The 18,369-nt window shown below is 46.3% G+C and overlaps 1 protein-coding gene across 1 annotated transcript in view; it reads left to right on the forward strand.

The window, feature by feature from the left end:
- The first annotated feature begins 329 nt into the window (after positions 1 to 329).
- Positions 330 to 18,369, forward strand: part of LOC147030994 (metabotropic glycine receptor-like) — a 191,813-nt gene continuing 173,773 nt past the window's right edge. The window contains exon 1 of the mRNA XM_085875634.1: positions 330 to 1,480. Within this exon, the coding sequence (XP_085731760.1) occupies positions 786 to 1,480 (695 nt within the window). The 5' untranslated portion in view covers positions 330 to 785. The remainder of the gene's footprint in view (positions 1,481 to 18,369) is intronic.

The following is an 18,369-nucleotide window of genomic DNA, read 5'->3' on the forward strand; positions in this document are numbered from 1 at the left end:
CGATGAAAGCGGGTTCTTTGTGTGAGCTTATCAAGACGATTGCACAGATGAGGTGAATCGGTTTAAACCGAGGGAAAGGGAGTGCGATGTCCGTCGGCCAAGTGAGCACAATCCTGCGTACTGTAAACGTGCTGACACTGTATGCACATGTATATCGAGTTTCCGGGACCGTGAGGGCCCGCTGAGCAGAATCTGCTCTTTTCGCGCCTAAAACGCACGCGCTTCGGGCAGACGGTGAGACTGAACCGAGGGGAAAGGGGAGGGAACACCCGGGAGGAATGGGAATTGGAGGAGGGTGGGAGGAGAGGAGAGGAGAGGAGGGGAGGGGAGGAGAGGAGGGACAGGGACGGATGTGGGAGAAGGATTTTCCGGGATATCAAGAGGAGCGCTCCTCGCAGAACGTGCGCAGCTGCGAGAAAACCCCAGGCGTGAAGGTGCTGCTGAGCAATGGCGTTACGAGGTGGCGGCGGTGGAGCCTCGCCCGAATCCAGCTCTGCGTTTCTTGGGGAGCTGGAAGCGAGGGTTCGAGCCTCGATCGTTTGCTTTTAGGGGCTTCATTGCGTAAGATCGATGGCAGCTGAGCACCGCGGATGAGACGAGACCTCTGCGCTCATCATTCGCTCCACCGGTGATTCGATGTGCTGCTGGTCTTGAACAATCTCTTTCCCTCCACCATCCAGGTCTTGTCCTCTTGGCGCAAAATTCTCCAAACGGCGATGTCGGTGGCTCTTTGTGTGAACCTGTGAGTGGGACTTGCCTGGTGTCCATTTCGAACATTCGCGGGGATGAAGAGGCTGATCCTGGCACCCATCCTGGCCGCGGCCACCATCTCGGCCTTCGGCTCCGGGTCCATTCGTAGCACAGGTGCTGAGGTGCGGCCGTTTCTGGACCGTGGGTCTCCTCTGCCTCTCGAACCCGCCCTGATGTACCTCAGCTCAGGAAACGCCTCCTGGCTGGCCACGGTCAACTGCAGCAAACGCTTTGAACTGAAACTCCGGGGAAGCCGGGGACCCGCGGGCGAACTGAACCCGGCGTTGCGAGGGGTGCTCGACTCATTGACTCTGGCAGCAAAAACGCTTGCATGGATCTCTCAAACGGGCAGCCGCTCGACCAGGAGAGACCGCGACTGGCAGCTCTCCCTGCTCGCCGGTGTGCTGGAGAGCGAGCCGATGTTGCGCAGGGCTGTCCTCGCAATGGGCAGCCCTCCTGCTCTGTTGCAGGCCATTCGAAGCAAAGGGACCACCCAGCTCGACAAGCCTCTTCCACAAGGTTACCACACTTGGTACAAAGGCCTCATGCATGTACGAGAGCGGGAAAGCCGCGGCCGGCATGCCTGGAACGCGAGCCAATCCTCTCGTGTCAAGCATGAATGGTTCCCGCCTTTTTTGGACTGCGAGCTTGGCCGGTACACGAGTCGGTGGCAGCAACCCCTCTTGGTCCCCCTGCACACCTCCATTGGAACGGAGAAGTCACAGCTCCGGTGAGTTCAAGTTCCCTCCCCGACACTGACCCCCCCTCCTCCTCCAAGGGGATCCTGCTGGGAAAAACCTTGTCAATCCCTCCACGTTAGTACACCACCCCTCCCTCACTCCCAGTGCACTCCCTGTTCCCAACACTCAGCCTCCTCTCAATCCGCCACAAAAGTCGTTCGTTCGTTCATGTTTGTCCAGCACATTGTTGAGAGCAATGTGTCCACGTTGCTAAAACCCCGAGAATTCGATGAGCGTTTGTATAAATAAAAAGGTCCACAAACAAGATACTCGCAATAGTCCAAGAAACAGCAAAGATTTTTTTTTTTTAGTCTTCCATATATTTATCGATATAGTTTGTCATAAAGTACTGTATATAAGCGTATTTATTAATTGTATAAGCACACATCGTTGTACTTATTTTCAGGTGTGTCTTGGGCCATGGTGAGTTTGTTATTCATCGAACGCTTGGAATACCAAGCATTTTTAAAGCATCCAAAACCAGATCAGGTTCACTTGACTGGAAACCGCGGAGAGCGCTTTTATCCGTGAACAAGCAACGTTGTGTCGTCAAACGGGCACAAATCCATTCCTGGCACGTCAACAGGGAAGTCTGCACGCCATTGACAGCATATGTGGAATGTGCACAGCGTCCGCTGGCGATAAGTGATGGCACCACCAATGCAGCACATCAGTGTCCAGTACCACACCGGGTGGACAGCACCGTATCAAGGTTCACTACCGCAGCATGTAGACAGCACCTCGAGAGGTGCACCGATTCAATTACTTATATCCTAGCAAATTCAACCCATCGCTTCGCTGTTGGTGGGGCGGGGGGGGGGGTATGAAGGAGGGGGGTTTAGAGAGGGAGGAGGCAGGAGGGAGGGGAAGCTAGGAAGGGGGGAAGAGTGAAGAAGGGAGGGCAGAAGGTGTGGAGAGCTATACTTTACCAAACGTTGCTATAGTGAGAGAGAAAGAGAAAGAGGAAAAAAAAATGAAGTGAGGGGTTGAGGTGGGGTTAGTCAAGAGAATGATATGTTGTGCTTAAAGAGCAGGTTTTGGGTCGCTGATGACTTCGCGTGATTCGAAGGTTGTAATCACATTAATAATCGTTGAGCAATTATTTTCTTACATTTGAAACTCAAAATATGCTAAAATTAACTTTTAAGTCAAAACTTTTGTCAGTGATCGAAAAACAGTCCGGAAGTTACCGAAGATGCTATGACGTCACGTTCTCCGAAAACTTCGTGAATATTCGGAAACAGCATGTGAACAATGGCGAGATGCGAATCGGAGAGTGATTTCAGCGGCGATGAAATTGAGTGTTTTCATTCCAATATTGCCGAGGACGAGTCGGAAGATGATGGGAATTTATACTCTGGAGTTTCTGGCCCTGAGCCATATAAATTTGAGCCACTTGCAAGTGCAAGAAAATGGCCTATTTCGTGTTCAAGTGGCAGGACTGACTGCCAGCTCAGGGAGGACAGAAAACTCCCGTGGAGCAGAAGGGCGAAAGCTCGCTTGATCTTGATTTTCAGTACGAATACAGACCGTGAAAGTGTGGCCTCACAATCCTTTTGACTTTTTTGGGTTTGAAGAAAGAGGTGTCAGAAAAGTTACCACAGGGATAACTGGCTTGTGGCGGCCAAGCGTCAATAGCGACGTCGCTTTTTGATCCTTCGATGTTGGCTCTTCCTATCATTGTGAAGCAGAATTCGCCAAGGGTTGGATTGTTCACCCACTAACAGGGAATGTGAGCTCGCAAGAATAAGGTAAGTTTGGTGCAATTTGAGCTTTTATTCGTCGAGTTATGAATGTTTCAAGTTGAGGGCGCCTGGCGCGTATGGCCGCAGGTGCCTTGGCTAGATCTAGGCCGCGGCGCTTTTTCCACAAAGATGAGGTTTAAAAATCATTTTTCGTCCCAATAAAGGTTATCATCACATGCCTGACTTGTTAAGCTGTCGGATTTTGTAAAGATTGTTCATGGATGGCTGAATATTACGGTTTTATGACTTTGACAAAATAATTTTAAATAATGCCGTGAATTCCTCTGGTGAATTGAGATTTTTGCGTCGATCGACGTTGCGGGTTCGTTTTAAAGTCGATTCAAATTCTGTTTTCGGTTTTTGCAGTCGCTTAAGATGCTTAACACTCGGTAGTTGTGAAGTTTGTAAAATTCCGATATTTTATTAGGTTTATGTTCGATGGCGTGCAGGGCCGAGGGCGCCTTGACTAGATGTTAGGCCGCAGCGCTTTTCCACAAAGATATTGTTTAAAAGGCAGGTAAAAATCACCCGTTTTGTTTGTAAAAATCTTATACACTGCCAGCGAATGTTTGATTCCTTCGGGAATCGGTGGGAGCAATTACCTGTTTTCCAGCCATTTTCGCAAAACATGATGACACACGTATGAGGCATGATGTACAAATATCCAAATAACTTTGTTCTACAATAATTCAAAATAAAAAAGGATAATATAGATAATATGTAAGCTCAAAAAAAGCGAAAGAACGGCCCTCTCAACTGGACACTTCTTCAGTGAAAGAGTGAGCTTCCGCTTTGTTTTGGAGAACGTGACGTCACCATCCATATATGGCACGCGGCTGTTTTTTTCAACAGCCTCGAGAAATAACAACTCCGGAGTTAAATTTCTTTAATTTTCCCAATAGTTAGGCAGCCACAATTGCTTGCATCGAACTATTAAATGCACATAAAATCATATTGATAAATTTTCAAAACATGTTTGGTGACCCGCAACCTGCTCTTTAATGACCAAACACACACACAAAAACAAACTCATGCCAGAACAGCTGTACACACAACGACACAACAGAGTTTATAATGTAATTCCCTGGCACATCTGCAAAATTTTGATGTCCCAGTTCCAGAAAATTTGTGGTAACGTGAACAAAAAGCAATCACTGAAAACATGGAAGTACCTCCCACTCACGTACGAACTAATGATCCCATCAAGCGTGAACATCGACAACAAAGCATTGCGATCAGATATCATACTTCGACACAAAAAAAAGAGAGAAGAAGACATTGCTGATTGAGGTGTTAATACCAGTGATTTTGGACTAAACGATGTATAACTCAAGAAAATAAACACCCAGATCTCAAGAATGAAGTGCGAAGATCCTAGAAGCCAAAGAATGTCAAAGTTGTACCAGTGATAGCTGCACCAACAGGAATGATGACAAAGAACCTCACAGAGATATTCAACATAGGGGCAGTACCCCTGGGCGCTCACCTGGTTGTGGCTGGATAAGATAATCAGGCAACCACTGGTAGGCATGGATGACCCACAAAATAAAAAATGGAGAAGAAAGTAAATACCTATGGATTTTTTTTTGTAATGCCATGAACAAACCTTGGTACATCACAGGTGATAAAGGTTGTGGTCATGTTTCATTGAAATTGTGTGTGTGGTTTCAGAAAAGAAAGCAAATACATATTTGGGGGGGGGGGCAACCAACCCGTAGAACCCCTTAGACCCCAATTTTTTTTTATGTCGTGAACAAACTTTGGTACATCATGGGTGGTGAAGATGGTGATCAAGTTTCATCGGAATTGCGTGTGTAGTTTCTGAGAAGAAAGCAAATGCATATTTTTGGAGGCAACCCCCCTCACCCCATAGACCCTCCTCGACCCCAATTTTTTTTTTCACGTCACGAACAAACTTAAGTACATGATGGATGATAAATGGTGGTCGTTTCATCAGAATTGTGTGCGTAGTTTTGGAGAAGAAAGCGAATACATATTTTGGGGGGCAACCCCCCTTAAATCCCCTTCGAGACGATTTTTTTTAATGTCATGAACAAACTTTCGTACACCATGGGTGATGAAGGTTGTCGCGAAGTTTCATCGAAATTGTGTGTATCGTTTGAGAAGAAAGCAAATACCTCCTTGGGGAGGCAACCCACTCCCCCCTCCACCCTCCCCCCCATAAAATCCCTCTGTAAACCCCTTCAGACACTGTTTTTTATGCCATAATGGATGATGAACGTTGTGGTCAAATTTCATTGAAATCGTATGTGTAATTTCTGAGAAGAAGTTGCAAGTATTTGGGGACGGACGGATGGACGACGCGCCATCCCATAAGCTCCCCGGAACTACTTTACAGGTCAGGTCAGGTATGGGAGCATGTGCCAGAACAGCGCGTCGCTGCGTCCACTTTCCACCGGTACTCCAGGGGCCTCCGTCTGGCCCTCCCCCAGGCAGATGCCAGGCCCATCCCCATCTCCTTGAGATGCTGGTCAACCTGCTGCAACCACGAGGCACGTGGTCAGCCCATTGGCCTCCTCCACTCACCAGACTCCCTCGCTGAGAGAATCTGGTGAGCAGGATCAGCGTCAGGAAAATGAGCCACATGTCCATACAGCCACAACTGACGTTCACGGACCATGTAGGGAACAAATCTCATCCGAGTCTCTCTCGGCAACCGCTTGTTGCACACAAAATCTGACCAGCGATAGCCAAGGATTCTCCAAAGAGACCTGGTACCAAAGGAATGAAGTCTCCATCTCAGATCCTTGGTCAGAGTCCAAGTCTCGCATCCATAGAGCAAGACTGGAAGCACCAAGGACCTGAAGACTCGGACTTTCGTCCTCCCGCACAGGTACCGGCAGCGCCACACCCCATGTTCCAGTGAATCCATGACTCCCCATGCCCGACCCAGACGTCTATTGACCTCTGACTCACAGCCATCAGAGACATGAATATCACTGCCAAGGTAAGTGAATCTCTCCATGACCTCAACATCCTCACCACAAACAAACACAGACAGGACAGCAGCATCCAAGATGTCATTGAAAGCCTGGATCTTAGTTTTGACCCAAGAAACCCGAAATCCCTGTGGCTCTGACTCCTCATTCAGCACCTCGAAGGCCCCCAAAAGGATATCTAAAGTCTCCGCAAAGATGACTGCATCATCTGCGAAATCAAGGTCCGAGATCTTGACATTCCCAAATGATGCACCGCAGCTTGATCTTACAGACATCCTCCCTAAAATCCAGTCCATACAAGTGCTGAAAGTGTGGGGGCCAGTACACACCCCTGACGAACTCCAGTAACAACTGGAAATAAGTCAGAGATGGTACCACCACACTTCACAGTGCTCTCAGTACAACAGTAGAGTTCAGACATCAGATCAACAGTTTTGGTGGCACCCCACGAAGACCAAGAATCCTCCAGAGGGCATCCCGATTCACTGAATCGAACGCTTTACAGAGATCAACATAGACTGCAAGCAGCCCCTGCCGAAACTCTCATCTGCGTTCGGTGAGGACACGAAGAGCAAGGATACGGTCAATCGTTGACCTCTTTGGTGTAAAGCCTGACTGCTCTGGACGCTGGTGCTCAAGCAAATGGAAGCGAACCCTGTCAAGAATTATCCGAGCAAAGACCTTGCCCGGCACTGAGAGCAGCGTCACCCCTCGGTAGTTGTTGCAGTCTTGGCGATCGCCCTTCCATTTCCAGAGAGGGACAACAAGGCCCCTCTTCCAATCAGTTGGGAAGATGCCTGTGTTCCAGGCAGAGCTAAAAACTGCATTCAACGACACGAGTGCAGCATATCCACCAGCCTTGAGAAGTTCAGCATGGATGCCACAGATCCCTGGAGCTTTACCCCGTTTCAACCGGTTCACCGCAGCTCGTGTTTCCACAAGCGAACGTGGACCACAGTTGATTGGAGGGTCAGCAACAGGGATTGTAACACCCTTGACGTCCAACTCGATTGCTGGGGGATCAGCCTGGTACAACCGCTCAAAGTAACTGGCCCAGCGGGCCTTCACTTCAGACTCCTCTGTCAAGACCCTACCACTCTCTGCTCTAACTGCAGTGCTCCGAGGGATGGGCTTGGATGAACGCAATGCGTGAATTCGCCTGTAAGTGGGACGGGAATCACCTGTGCACAGGTGATGCTCTACCCCCTCACAGATTCCTCGCACATAGGCCTCATTGTCCACCCTTAGTGCACGTACAGTTTTACGCCTCAGCTCCCTGAACAGCTCAGCTCTGCCATTCAGCCTGGCCCTGTGACTCTGGTCAATGGTATCCAGTGTCCCTTGAGAGACAAAATTCTTCTTTGCCCTGCTGTGAGTTCCAAGACATCCACCGGCAACATCAAGGACGGTGGTCTTGAAGGCACTCCACAACTCTTCAGGACCCCCCAAAGCACCCAGACACCCCAAATGTCCACTCAGCCTGTTCGCAAACTCCTCAGCTACTCTCTCATCCTTGAGCTTGCCAACATCCAGCCTCGGCTGGGATGGTACCATTCTCCAGGATTTAAGGTGCAGCTTTAGAGTTGCCACAACAAGTCGGTGGTCAGTATTGAGGAACTGAGCACTCCGGTAGACCCTGCAGTTCTGGATCATCCTCCAGCGACCGTCAACGTGGACATGGTCAATATACTTTGCCACACCGCCAGCGTTGGAATACAAAGTCCAGCAATGAGCTTGTGGGCGCTGAAACCATGAACCAGCCACCCTAAGTCCATGACTTCTTGCAAAGTCAAGGAACTTAGCGCTATTTTGGTTCATTGTTCCTGACCCGTGGGGACCAACACACGTCTCATAACCATCCCTATCAGTTCCAGTCGATGCATTGAAATCCCCCAAGACTAGAAGTGTATCCTGTCTGGGACACTGATCAACCACAGACTCGAGCGTGGCGTAGAATGTGTCCTTCACGGTGAGGTCACTCGCCTCAGTCGGAGCATAGACAGAGACCAGGGAAATGACACCTAAGGAGTGACAAATCCTTCGTCTCATAATACGCTCGTTGACCGGTGTTACCTCAATTATCATTGGGGTCAGCTTATTGGACACAGCTACAGCAACTCCTTGAGTATGGTAACCATCAGAGCGACCAGACCAATAGTAGGTGTAACCACCCACCATGATCTCGCCGCAATCCGGTCTCTGAACCTCAGAGAGAGCTGCAATACCGATGTCCAAACGCTTGAGCTCAGATGATAACAGAGACAGGTGATCATCCTGTCTTGGGGATAGGACATTCCAGGCACCCACCCGAAGGGACCGCCTCAGGTTAACCCAAGGAGACCGCCGTCTGGTGGACGACACCTCAGCACCACTCCGACACACTCTCCCGCAATCTGACCCAGGGATGTTACCCCGTGGTTTCCCTCCTTTCATCAAAGATTGGGGGTCCCGAAGGCTTTGTCCCAATCCCCTCATCCAGTGAGCTGCCCTGCAAAGGGAAGCTGCACAGGAGGTACTCCTTTTTCAGATTTTTTTTGCGTTTTTGTGTTTTGCGGAATGAAGGGTTTTATGGTGGCTGGAGTGCAAATCCTGCCACCAACCTCCTCATAAAAAGTAACCCAACTGCAGGAGGACGTCCGCAGACACAGTTGGGCACTTGATATGGATGGCCGTGATGCTTGATATGGATGGCACTTGATATGGATCCATGTGATGCTCACAAGGAGCTCCTCTGCCCTTTGACAGGTTTTGTTTTTAATCCTGCTGGGTGTCCATATCCAAACACCCTCCTCACCAGAAAACCTGGTGGGGGAGATGGTTTAGTCGCCGACAACCCGACCATGAAACAGGTTAGTACAGGTTTACATGGTACCTGAAGCAGGTCACAGATCTAACCTGACCTGACATACAAGGTGAGGTGAGGTGAGCTCACTTTACAGGTGAGCTAAAAACCATCCCTGGGAATATTATTACAAATAAACTCCATCTGGAAGCTGTACAGGGGCCCAGCGACGATCCTGAAGAGAGCCCTCATATCACCACAAAATTGTGAGAACAGAAAACTTCACAGCTTGGTCCATGAATCGTGACCCCTTCATGAAATGAAGGGGGATACTTTGAGCCCACCCTGGGAGGACTCGATTCCACATTCTGAAACCCGCACATGATGATACCAATCAACGACACACACACACACACACACACACACACACACACACACACACACACACACACACACACACACACACACACACACACACACACACACACACACACACACACACACACACACACACACACACACACTGCCTTTTATTAGTAATATGTATATATAATATAAATATGGACATATTCTCATTTATTATCATCAACTTTTTTTCTTTTTTCTTTTTCTTTGGAGGAACGAGTCTCATGGAAGGGGAAGGTAGAGTGGGCTCTGTTCCTCCTAGATTTCTGCAGGGCACACATGGTCTTTCTCTCACCTGTGGAACCAACTTCCCCAGTTTGTTCAGTCCCATTCTTTGCTCCAGAGCTTCAAGACAACTGTTCACCTCTATCTCGGGTTATCCCCCGTCCCATACTCATGATCTTTTACCCCCAAATGAATCCATTCCCAAGCACTTCATTTTTCTCGGTTATTGTGATTCTCCCCCCACTCCCTCACCTCTTTTTTTGTTTGTCAGTTGTTGGTAGGTTTGTTCCTTTTTTGTTTCATACCCACTTTTCCCTTCCTTTTCTTGATGTGTTTCATTTAGCTTGTGTGCAGCTTGTTCATCCCCATGTGTTGTTCTTCCCTCCCCCTTGATCTCGCGCTCACTTCCGTTGTTGTTTCCCTCTTTCCATTGTGTTCTGTTCAATCCTGCTTCGCTCTTTCACGAACCTCGACCATATATACAAAACAAAAATGAACCAACATTGTGACAAATATCGAGGGAATGAACGAACATTGAAATGAGCAAGTAACTTGGTTGGGTTAGGAAAGGTTATTGGGAGTCATGATGATCATGGGTCACAGTTAGGGATTCCAAGAGGTGGTGGTGCAGTGCTCGCTTGAAGTCTTCATGGAGGGAAGCGTGAGTCAGCCTCTGGAAGGTGGTCCCATAGATGGGTAGAAGCAAGGAATAACAGAGATGAGATGTGCTGTCATCTTAGATTTGAAAAGTTTAAACAGAAGAGTTAGAATCTAGATGTATATGCACTTGCCTTTGAGCTGTCCAGTTAGGGTTTGAATCCCGACTGAACTATAAACCGTCATCCTGGTGTATCATATGTAGGGCGATACATCGATGAGTACGTTGTTCATTGGAAGGATGCTAAGCCGTGCACCCTGACTACCCAGCACTGGTCCTTGGTGGACCTTTAACATACCACAGTTTCATTTGCGAAGATTCGGCGAGTTAATGCTGGCACCCTGGCTTAATTAAATATTCCTGCCACCTTCAGTCAAATGCTGGTTCTTCTGGCCAGCTGGTTTGTGAAAGTCTTGCCAAAAATGTTCTTGTCTGTTGTCTTCTTGACAGACAAGCCACTGCACTCCGAGGACGACCACAATAAGGTTGGAATAATTAGTCCGTTAAGGAAAAGGAAGGAAGAAGTATTCATAGGAGAGTAATCAGCTCATTTGCACATCAGGACTTAAAGATCATTGGCATGTTCAACTCTTCTTTTCGTCAATAACGAATCGTACATTATTGGACTTATCGTGACTTTTGAAGAGTTTAATAAGCAATGGCAAATGTACTAGAATGATGACAAAAGGGTATAGAAATTTTAAAAAAGGATTAATTTACGAGTTACACGATTAGTTTAATGAGCACAGAAAATGGCCATTTATCCCACCTCACTGTGCTCAACCCCCTGCCACCTGCACTCTTTATACTGAAGACGTGCTCTATATATACCACTAGCTGACGTATCCCACTCTTGATACTGAAGATGTTATATATATATATATATATATATATATATATATATATATATATATATATATATATATATATATATATATATATACAGTACATATTGTTGCAGACCTGGAGTCTGGGGGTGGGGTGGGGGAGGGGTGGAGGCGAAGACCACGAGACCATGGAAGAAAACACGAAAAACAGCTGGGAACATTTCTATACAACACATTAATTTACAATCAAGCGAGGGAAAAGTATGTGCCACATTGAATGGGGTTTTATTTTCTGTACAGCAGGGGATAGCGTGCAGTGCAACAAAAGACAAGCAATCTTACAAAAGCAGACACAGAGCAGAGTTATCCCGTTGTGTCTTCTACAGTCTTAACTTATGCTCGGACAGACGCCATCACACGCACACACATACGCACACACACACCTGAGAAATATTAGATAGCCCAGAGAGAAAGAAATTAGGTGAGGGTAAATGACCTCTCAATACCTCGCTTGGTCGGCAGAACAACACAACCCAGAATGCTGAGGGAGAAGTAGGTGGGAGGAATACTGGTGGTGTCTAAGATGCGGGAGTGGGAGGTGTGGTGTAGTGCAATGTGGGGGTGTGGTGTCGTGCCAGAGGAAAATGGGATTGCGAGTCAGTAACGTTCTTATTTGTGCACACACACACACAGAGAGAGAGAGAGAGAGAGAGAGATAGAGATAGAGATAGAGATAGAGATAGAGATAGAGATAGAGATAGAGATAGAGATAGAGATAGAGATAGAGATAGAGATAGAGATAGAGATAGATGCGTGAGGAGAAAGATCCCCAACCTAGCTGTGTAAAGGTCTGTATGTGTTGCATGTACCTTCGTGGGATGCTCCGCCTGAGAATTCCCACCTTGTGATGTGGTGTGTTATCTCCTACTTAATTATTTGCTGGGGCTCGTGGCAACGTGCACTCCACACTGGTCTGTCAGGCTGCATGGGGGTGGCGGGACGTCAACAGCATGGCAGGGAGTCTCGAAGGACGGCAGTCAACCTGGATCAGGCTTCGAAGAAGAAGAAGTGCCTTCTGGCAATTGCACACCAATAATGTTCTGAAGAAGAGTGAGACAGAGAGACTATCGGCTCCACGCTACCCCTTTTATAAGCCCTGGGCGAAGGGTGGGGTGAAGACCAGAAAGTGACGTGCTGTGGCTTCAAATCCTGCTCCTTCATTGGGCCACAGCGGCCCTCAGCCACATCCTGCCAGTCTCCAGGACCGGAAATCGGCTCAGTTGCCGACCAGCTTCGGCACGGCTTGGAGCTCTTGATTTAACATGGGGCATGCTCGCCGAGCTAGCACTCCGGCCCTGAATATGTACCGAGTGCAGTCTGAATGTCGGATGGCAGCGGACTTTCCCGCCACCCACAGGCTTCCTCATGAGCCAAAATGCACACCCAGGACCCGAACCAAACTCCCGGATTGCCCTTTTTGCGACCCCTCCTCATTGATCCCGGTGTTGCTGTGTTCTGGCAACTGGATGAGGGCTGTATCAATTCTGAACGCTCACCCAGGACGTCCCCGGTGAGACGCGGCAGAGCTCTTAGCGTCTGTTGCATGGTCGAACATTGCGTGGCGCCGAGAACAATTGGATGCCGCGCGGTGTTCCTCAAAATAGAGTGGCGAATTGTTGCGATGTAGAGGTATGAGGGGGATGTGGGAATATTTTTCCCGTGTGCGGGAAGCGTTTGTGGTCAAAGTGGTGTGATTTAATGAGTGAGGTGCGGGGTAAGTTGAGGTGCCGGTTGGGAATTGGCAGGCAGATTTGAATGAAATAAAGGCGCGCGATTCTCGTGTGCGGGTTGTATCGTGTGCAACAGGGATGTGGATGATCCAAGCCGCGGGAGGCACCATGGTGTGCTTATAAACAATTGCCTATTGAATGGCATGTGTGCTTGCATGCTTGTTATGTACTATGGCTAAAAGGACAGGGTTCGAGTAGGAATCGGCGACATTTATTCGACATAACTGCGAGACCCACGCAACGCACTTCGTCCTGTTTACCCACTAGACATGAGGGGAGGACTAACTACATGAATACTAATGAAATAACTGCCTGGGGATCACTGTATCTTGGGTGCAATTGCTTAAGGCATGTGGTTTTGCAGAACCGTAACAGTGTGTATGTATATGTATATGTATATATATATATATATATATATATATATATATATATATATATATATATATATATATATATATATATATATATTTTATATATTTTATATATATATATATATATATTTTATATATATATATATATATATATATATATATATATATATATATATATATATATATATATATATAATATATACACTGTATGCACACTCTGAATGTTGCCAGCGAAATTCCTTGGAATATGTTTTTAAATATTTCCTGCATGAGAAATTAGAGGTTGTTGGCCTTATGGTTTCCTATGAATTGCTTATCTTGGGCGTTGCAAAATGCGCTTGGACCGCTTTCCCTTATTCTAACTTCTTTTTATCAGTTTTATTTTGTAAATGCAACAAATCATTGCAACCTCAACATACGATCTTCATAAAACATATTACTCGATCTCTCCCGGGGAAAACCCAGGCAGTGTAAAAGAACATACTCCCTCGAAGACTGAACACGGAGGTATTATAATATACCTGTGTAAAGCAATCTTTTTAATATCAGGCACATGTGTAAGCACTATCATAATTAAATTTGTGTTGTTGACAACAAATTGATCCATACAACCTCAACATACGATCTCCACAATATATATTACTCGATCGCTCCTGTGGAAAAATAGAACGCAGGCAAAGCAGTGTATAAGCAAAGACCGAATTGATGCCTGAAAGACAATTATCTGATTTTCTTCTTTAAAAAGTGTTTTTCAATTTTTGTTTTTTAATACAAACATAGCCCCCGACCTTCCTCTGAATGAAAAAGGAGGCCATGCAAAGTTCGGTTGCACTGGTTCCTGCAGGGTCCAAATGCATAAATGAACAAACAAACTTTTTTCTTTATACATGAGATGTGTGCAATGTTTTGAGAGGGGGAAGGGGTAGGCGAGGGGGAAGGGTGACATGTCGAAAGAGGGACGGAGAAGAAGATAAGAATGACAAAATAGAAGTGGAATTGTTTGGAAAAGCAAAGACTTACTTAACAGACAAGACACTGCACTCCACAACATAAAAGATGGGGGTCATGTGAAGGTATTATTACCCCGTGTACGGAGCGCAAAGCGGGTTAAGCAATTGGTTCAGTCTGTCTGTCTGACAGACTTCGGTTTATGATCTTGGAACTACTTAATTTCAATTGAATGTTGTATTTTGAAAATGAATCGGAACATGAGCATGCAATTTCCAGGATTTTAACTCTGAATTTGGCAAATGATATGGAATCTCGTCCTGAGCGTGTATGCGCAGAGAGGGGTGAGGTCATTGTCTTACTCTGTGTCCCTGCCTGGCTAACAAAATTGAAAAAAAGAAATTCCAAACAGGAAACTTACCGTTTTTAGCCATGTCATAAAGGGCACAAACAACAGGCACAAAAAACTAATATCTTCTTCTTTCGGCTGCTCCCGATAGGGGTCGCCACGGCGGATCATCCGTATGATCCGCATAGTGATTTGGCACATGTTTTATGCCGGATGCCCTTCCTGACGCAACCCTGGTCGCCTCTTACGACACAGGGATATGGTACACCTATTTTAACCAGTGTATACACCGGCCCAGTATATTGGTACTCATTTCGCCGACCTCGGAAGGATGACAGGCTGAGTCAACCCCCTGGTGTATTAATTCAGTGGCCCAACGGGGCTTGAACTCAGGACCTTTTGGATCCCAAGCCACTGCTCTAACCACTGCGCCAACACCAGGCTTATAAAAAAGCACAAAAAACTAATATAACATGTTAAATTAAAACTGCGAACAGTGATGCAGGGGCCCAAGTGTCCTTGTTCCAACACGAGGATATTTCAAAGCACGTGACCTATGACGTCATCATTAACAGCATATATATATATATATATATATATATATATATATATATATATATATATATATATATATATATATTCCCATGGGGTACTCGATCATCTGTGCCAAGTTTCACATAAATCGGTTTAACGGTTTTGAAGAAGAAGATTTTATAAAGGTGTTCACCTTTAATCAAACATGGCGGCAAAACCGCATAACTGATGACGTCATCTTATAAAAAAAAGAAAATTTGCAGCATGTGTAGCCGATCATAACCTGACAATAATCGAATCGATAGCATTTGCAGTTTCGGAGAAGAATATTTTTGAAGTTTTTGGTTAAATCCAATCTGGTTGTCATGGCGATTGCAAAATCAAAACTCGGAAACAATATGCATCAGTTCCCATTTGCCCTGACATTCCTGTGAAGTTTCACCTTAATCGGAGCAGCGGTGCCGACGCTCCAGCTTCCACAAAAATTTGGTGGAAATAATAACAATAAAATACCGAAACAATAGGAGACCAAGCATTTGTATGCTTGGTCTTCTAAATAAGGTGGTGTAAAAGACACTGCATCAATGGCAGTAAAGTTGCGGAATTTTTTTTCGATCTCTCCAGCCTTGAAAAGCTTTATTTCATTTCAATTAAATTATATTCTTGAACACTATAGAACAAAAATCGCCTTATTGTCACTTCTCAAAACCTCGAGTTTTGCAACACTTTGACAAAATATAACGCCATTTTACACCATCATGACCAACCAAATTTCCCGCTCACACTCTCCCAGTGTGGGAAAATCGACATTCAGACAAAATGGTGGCTCGTACTTGGAAACATGCTCTTGCTCGGTAATATAGATTGTGTTTGGAAATGCAACGCAAGAGATGAAAAGACCCTTCCCACGTCCTTTATTTTTTTTTTTTCAAGGCTGTGTGTGGTAACGTGGTCACACGCACACACACACACACACACACACACACACACACACACACACACACACACACACACACACACACACACACACCAGAGCTGTTGGTATTGATGCATGATTAAGATGTTTTTTGGAAAGGACCATCAAGGTCAAAAGAGGAATACCCGCACAAAATGGACACAATAAATGTGCGATACTACTACTACGACTACTACTACTTGTATGATTATTCGATGTTCTTAATCACGTGTGGGAACCACCACTACATTGACTATAACCCACTAATTAGACAGGTCGTTCATTTGAGCTTGTGTTGAGCTGGGCTCAACATGCAAAAATCTTCAGGCTCTCGAGTCAAATGGGTATCGTCGCAATGACTTACTTGCACTGAATTTAGTCTGTCAAAGATTTCCCAGGAAACTTCCACTTCAAAAGCAATGTTACATCTCCAGAATGTAAAACACAGTAACAGGTCACACTGGTGCAGGTGTAGACACAGACTTTAGCAAGGCCAAGTGATGATTGCACCAATCAGTCGTCCATTTTGTAAGTCTCTCACCTTGGACGACTGGACTACTGCGAGTGTCTCGTTTGGGCGTGTCTCTTTTGTTTTGTACCTCCAGCACTCTGTTTCATACGAATTGTGACGATGACCTTGTGTATGACCTTGAATTCTGACCATTTATTGTTGTAACTGCAGGTGCGTAACGGCTTTGATGAACTTGTTTCGATTTAAAATGTATTAAAAGGCTTCCTTTCTCACGGGAGTGATGGTACAGGATAATATTATTTTCTTGCAGTCGAAATATTGCCAGTTTCATCATCAAACCAATGCAAGTACAGTGTGCTATAAATGGACAAGCCAATTTGCTGCCGAAGCTTCCTTCCTTTGGGATGGGAAGGCAGTCCATATGTTTGGTTAACAATACATTGTCTTCATATTGGTGCATTGGTTTTGGCATCCACCGTTGATCATCTTCTTGAATTACTACCCTATTTAATCCCACCTTCTTACTTTGGTCAGCTGAGGGGAACAGATATGGTCAAGGATTTCTGGAAACTGCTGGCCGGCCCTGACGTTCAACTGCGGATCTGATTCGGAGAGGAATTCGAAATGTGTTCAGAGTGCCCGCGAAAGCTCGTCCACTCTTTGTGAATGACACTGTGGGTTCTTTAACTTCCACCAATACTCACACTGGGCTGGCAGGATAGCCTAGGCCTGAGAGGTATGCACACTTGTCTCCAGGCTGTCTAGCCTGGGTTCGAATCTCGACCCAGCTAAAAATTATCATCCCAGTGTTCCACAGGCAGGGTAATTCATCACCGTGTGTGCCGTCCTTCAGATGGGCGTTAAACTGGGTGCCCCGTCTGTCAGCATGAGTTGGTGGACGTTACAGATCTCATGGTGTCTTCCATGAAGAGTAGCCAAGCTATCATCGGCACCATGAACAAACTCTAATCTCCTGCACTCTCAGTCCAATATCGTGCCGAGGAGTGGCGATCTGTCCAGGATTGTAACTCCGAGTCAATGGAACTGCCTTGGCAGCCTTGTGTGCCTAACAGCACAAGGACTCGAGGAGGATAAACAAACAATTCTCCCAGTGCTGACAAACGGGTCCCCCAGCTTAAAATCCTTCCAAAGATACATCGCCCTGCCTACGAAACACTATCCAGTGACACTTTAGAGCTGGGTCAAGATTCAAACCCAGGCTCGACAGCTCTAATGGAGGACACCTCTAACCTCTCAGCTATCCTGCCAGCATAAAATTGTCTGTTGGAAGAATCTGAACGACAAACTCCCAGTTGCCAGGCAATCCTCTCATGATCGGTGTGATAAACAAACCTCATGGAAACCAACTGTTACGCACGTGGGCTGCTGGTTCGTGACATGCCAAGTGCGCTCCTCACGTGTCCAGCACAAAACAAAGTCAAGTGTTGTCTTCTGTTCTATCTACCATTTTGTTCTAGTTGCAACTTTTCCTTGCATAGCTTTCTTTTCCTCTGCATTCCTTGCACTAAATTTATCTGATTTGTCACCATTTATCCTGACTGCCATTTTCTTCACTCTGTGTGTTCAAACACACACACACACACACACACACACACACACACACACACACACACACACACACACACACACACACACACACACACACACACACACACACACACACACACACACCCTGCTTAATTGATTGATGTTATGGAAACTTTTTTGGGGGGGAGGGGGGAGGGGTTGTATACACTGTCGAAGCTCATATGAGAGCAAACACATGGAAACGCATAACAATGGGGGTAGGGGACAAGAGGGGGGGGAGGGAAGGACAAAATAGAGAAGTGAGGAGATC

Source organism: Eptatretus burgeri, chromosome 3 (assembly GCF_056783735.1).
Source record: "Eptatretus burgeri isolate ZD-2024b chromosome 3, Ebu_testis_v1, whole genome shotgun sequence".
In the NCBI taxonomy this organism is placed as follows: domain Eukaryota; kingdom Metazoa; phylum Chordata; class Myxini; order Myxiniformes; family Myxinidae; genus Eptatretus; species Eptatretus burgeri.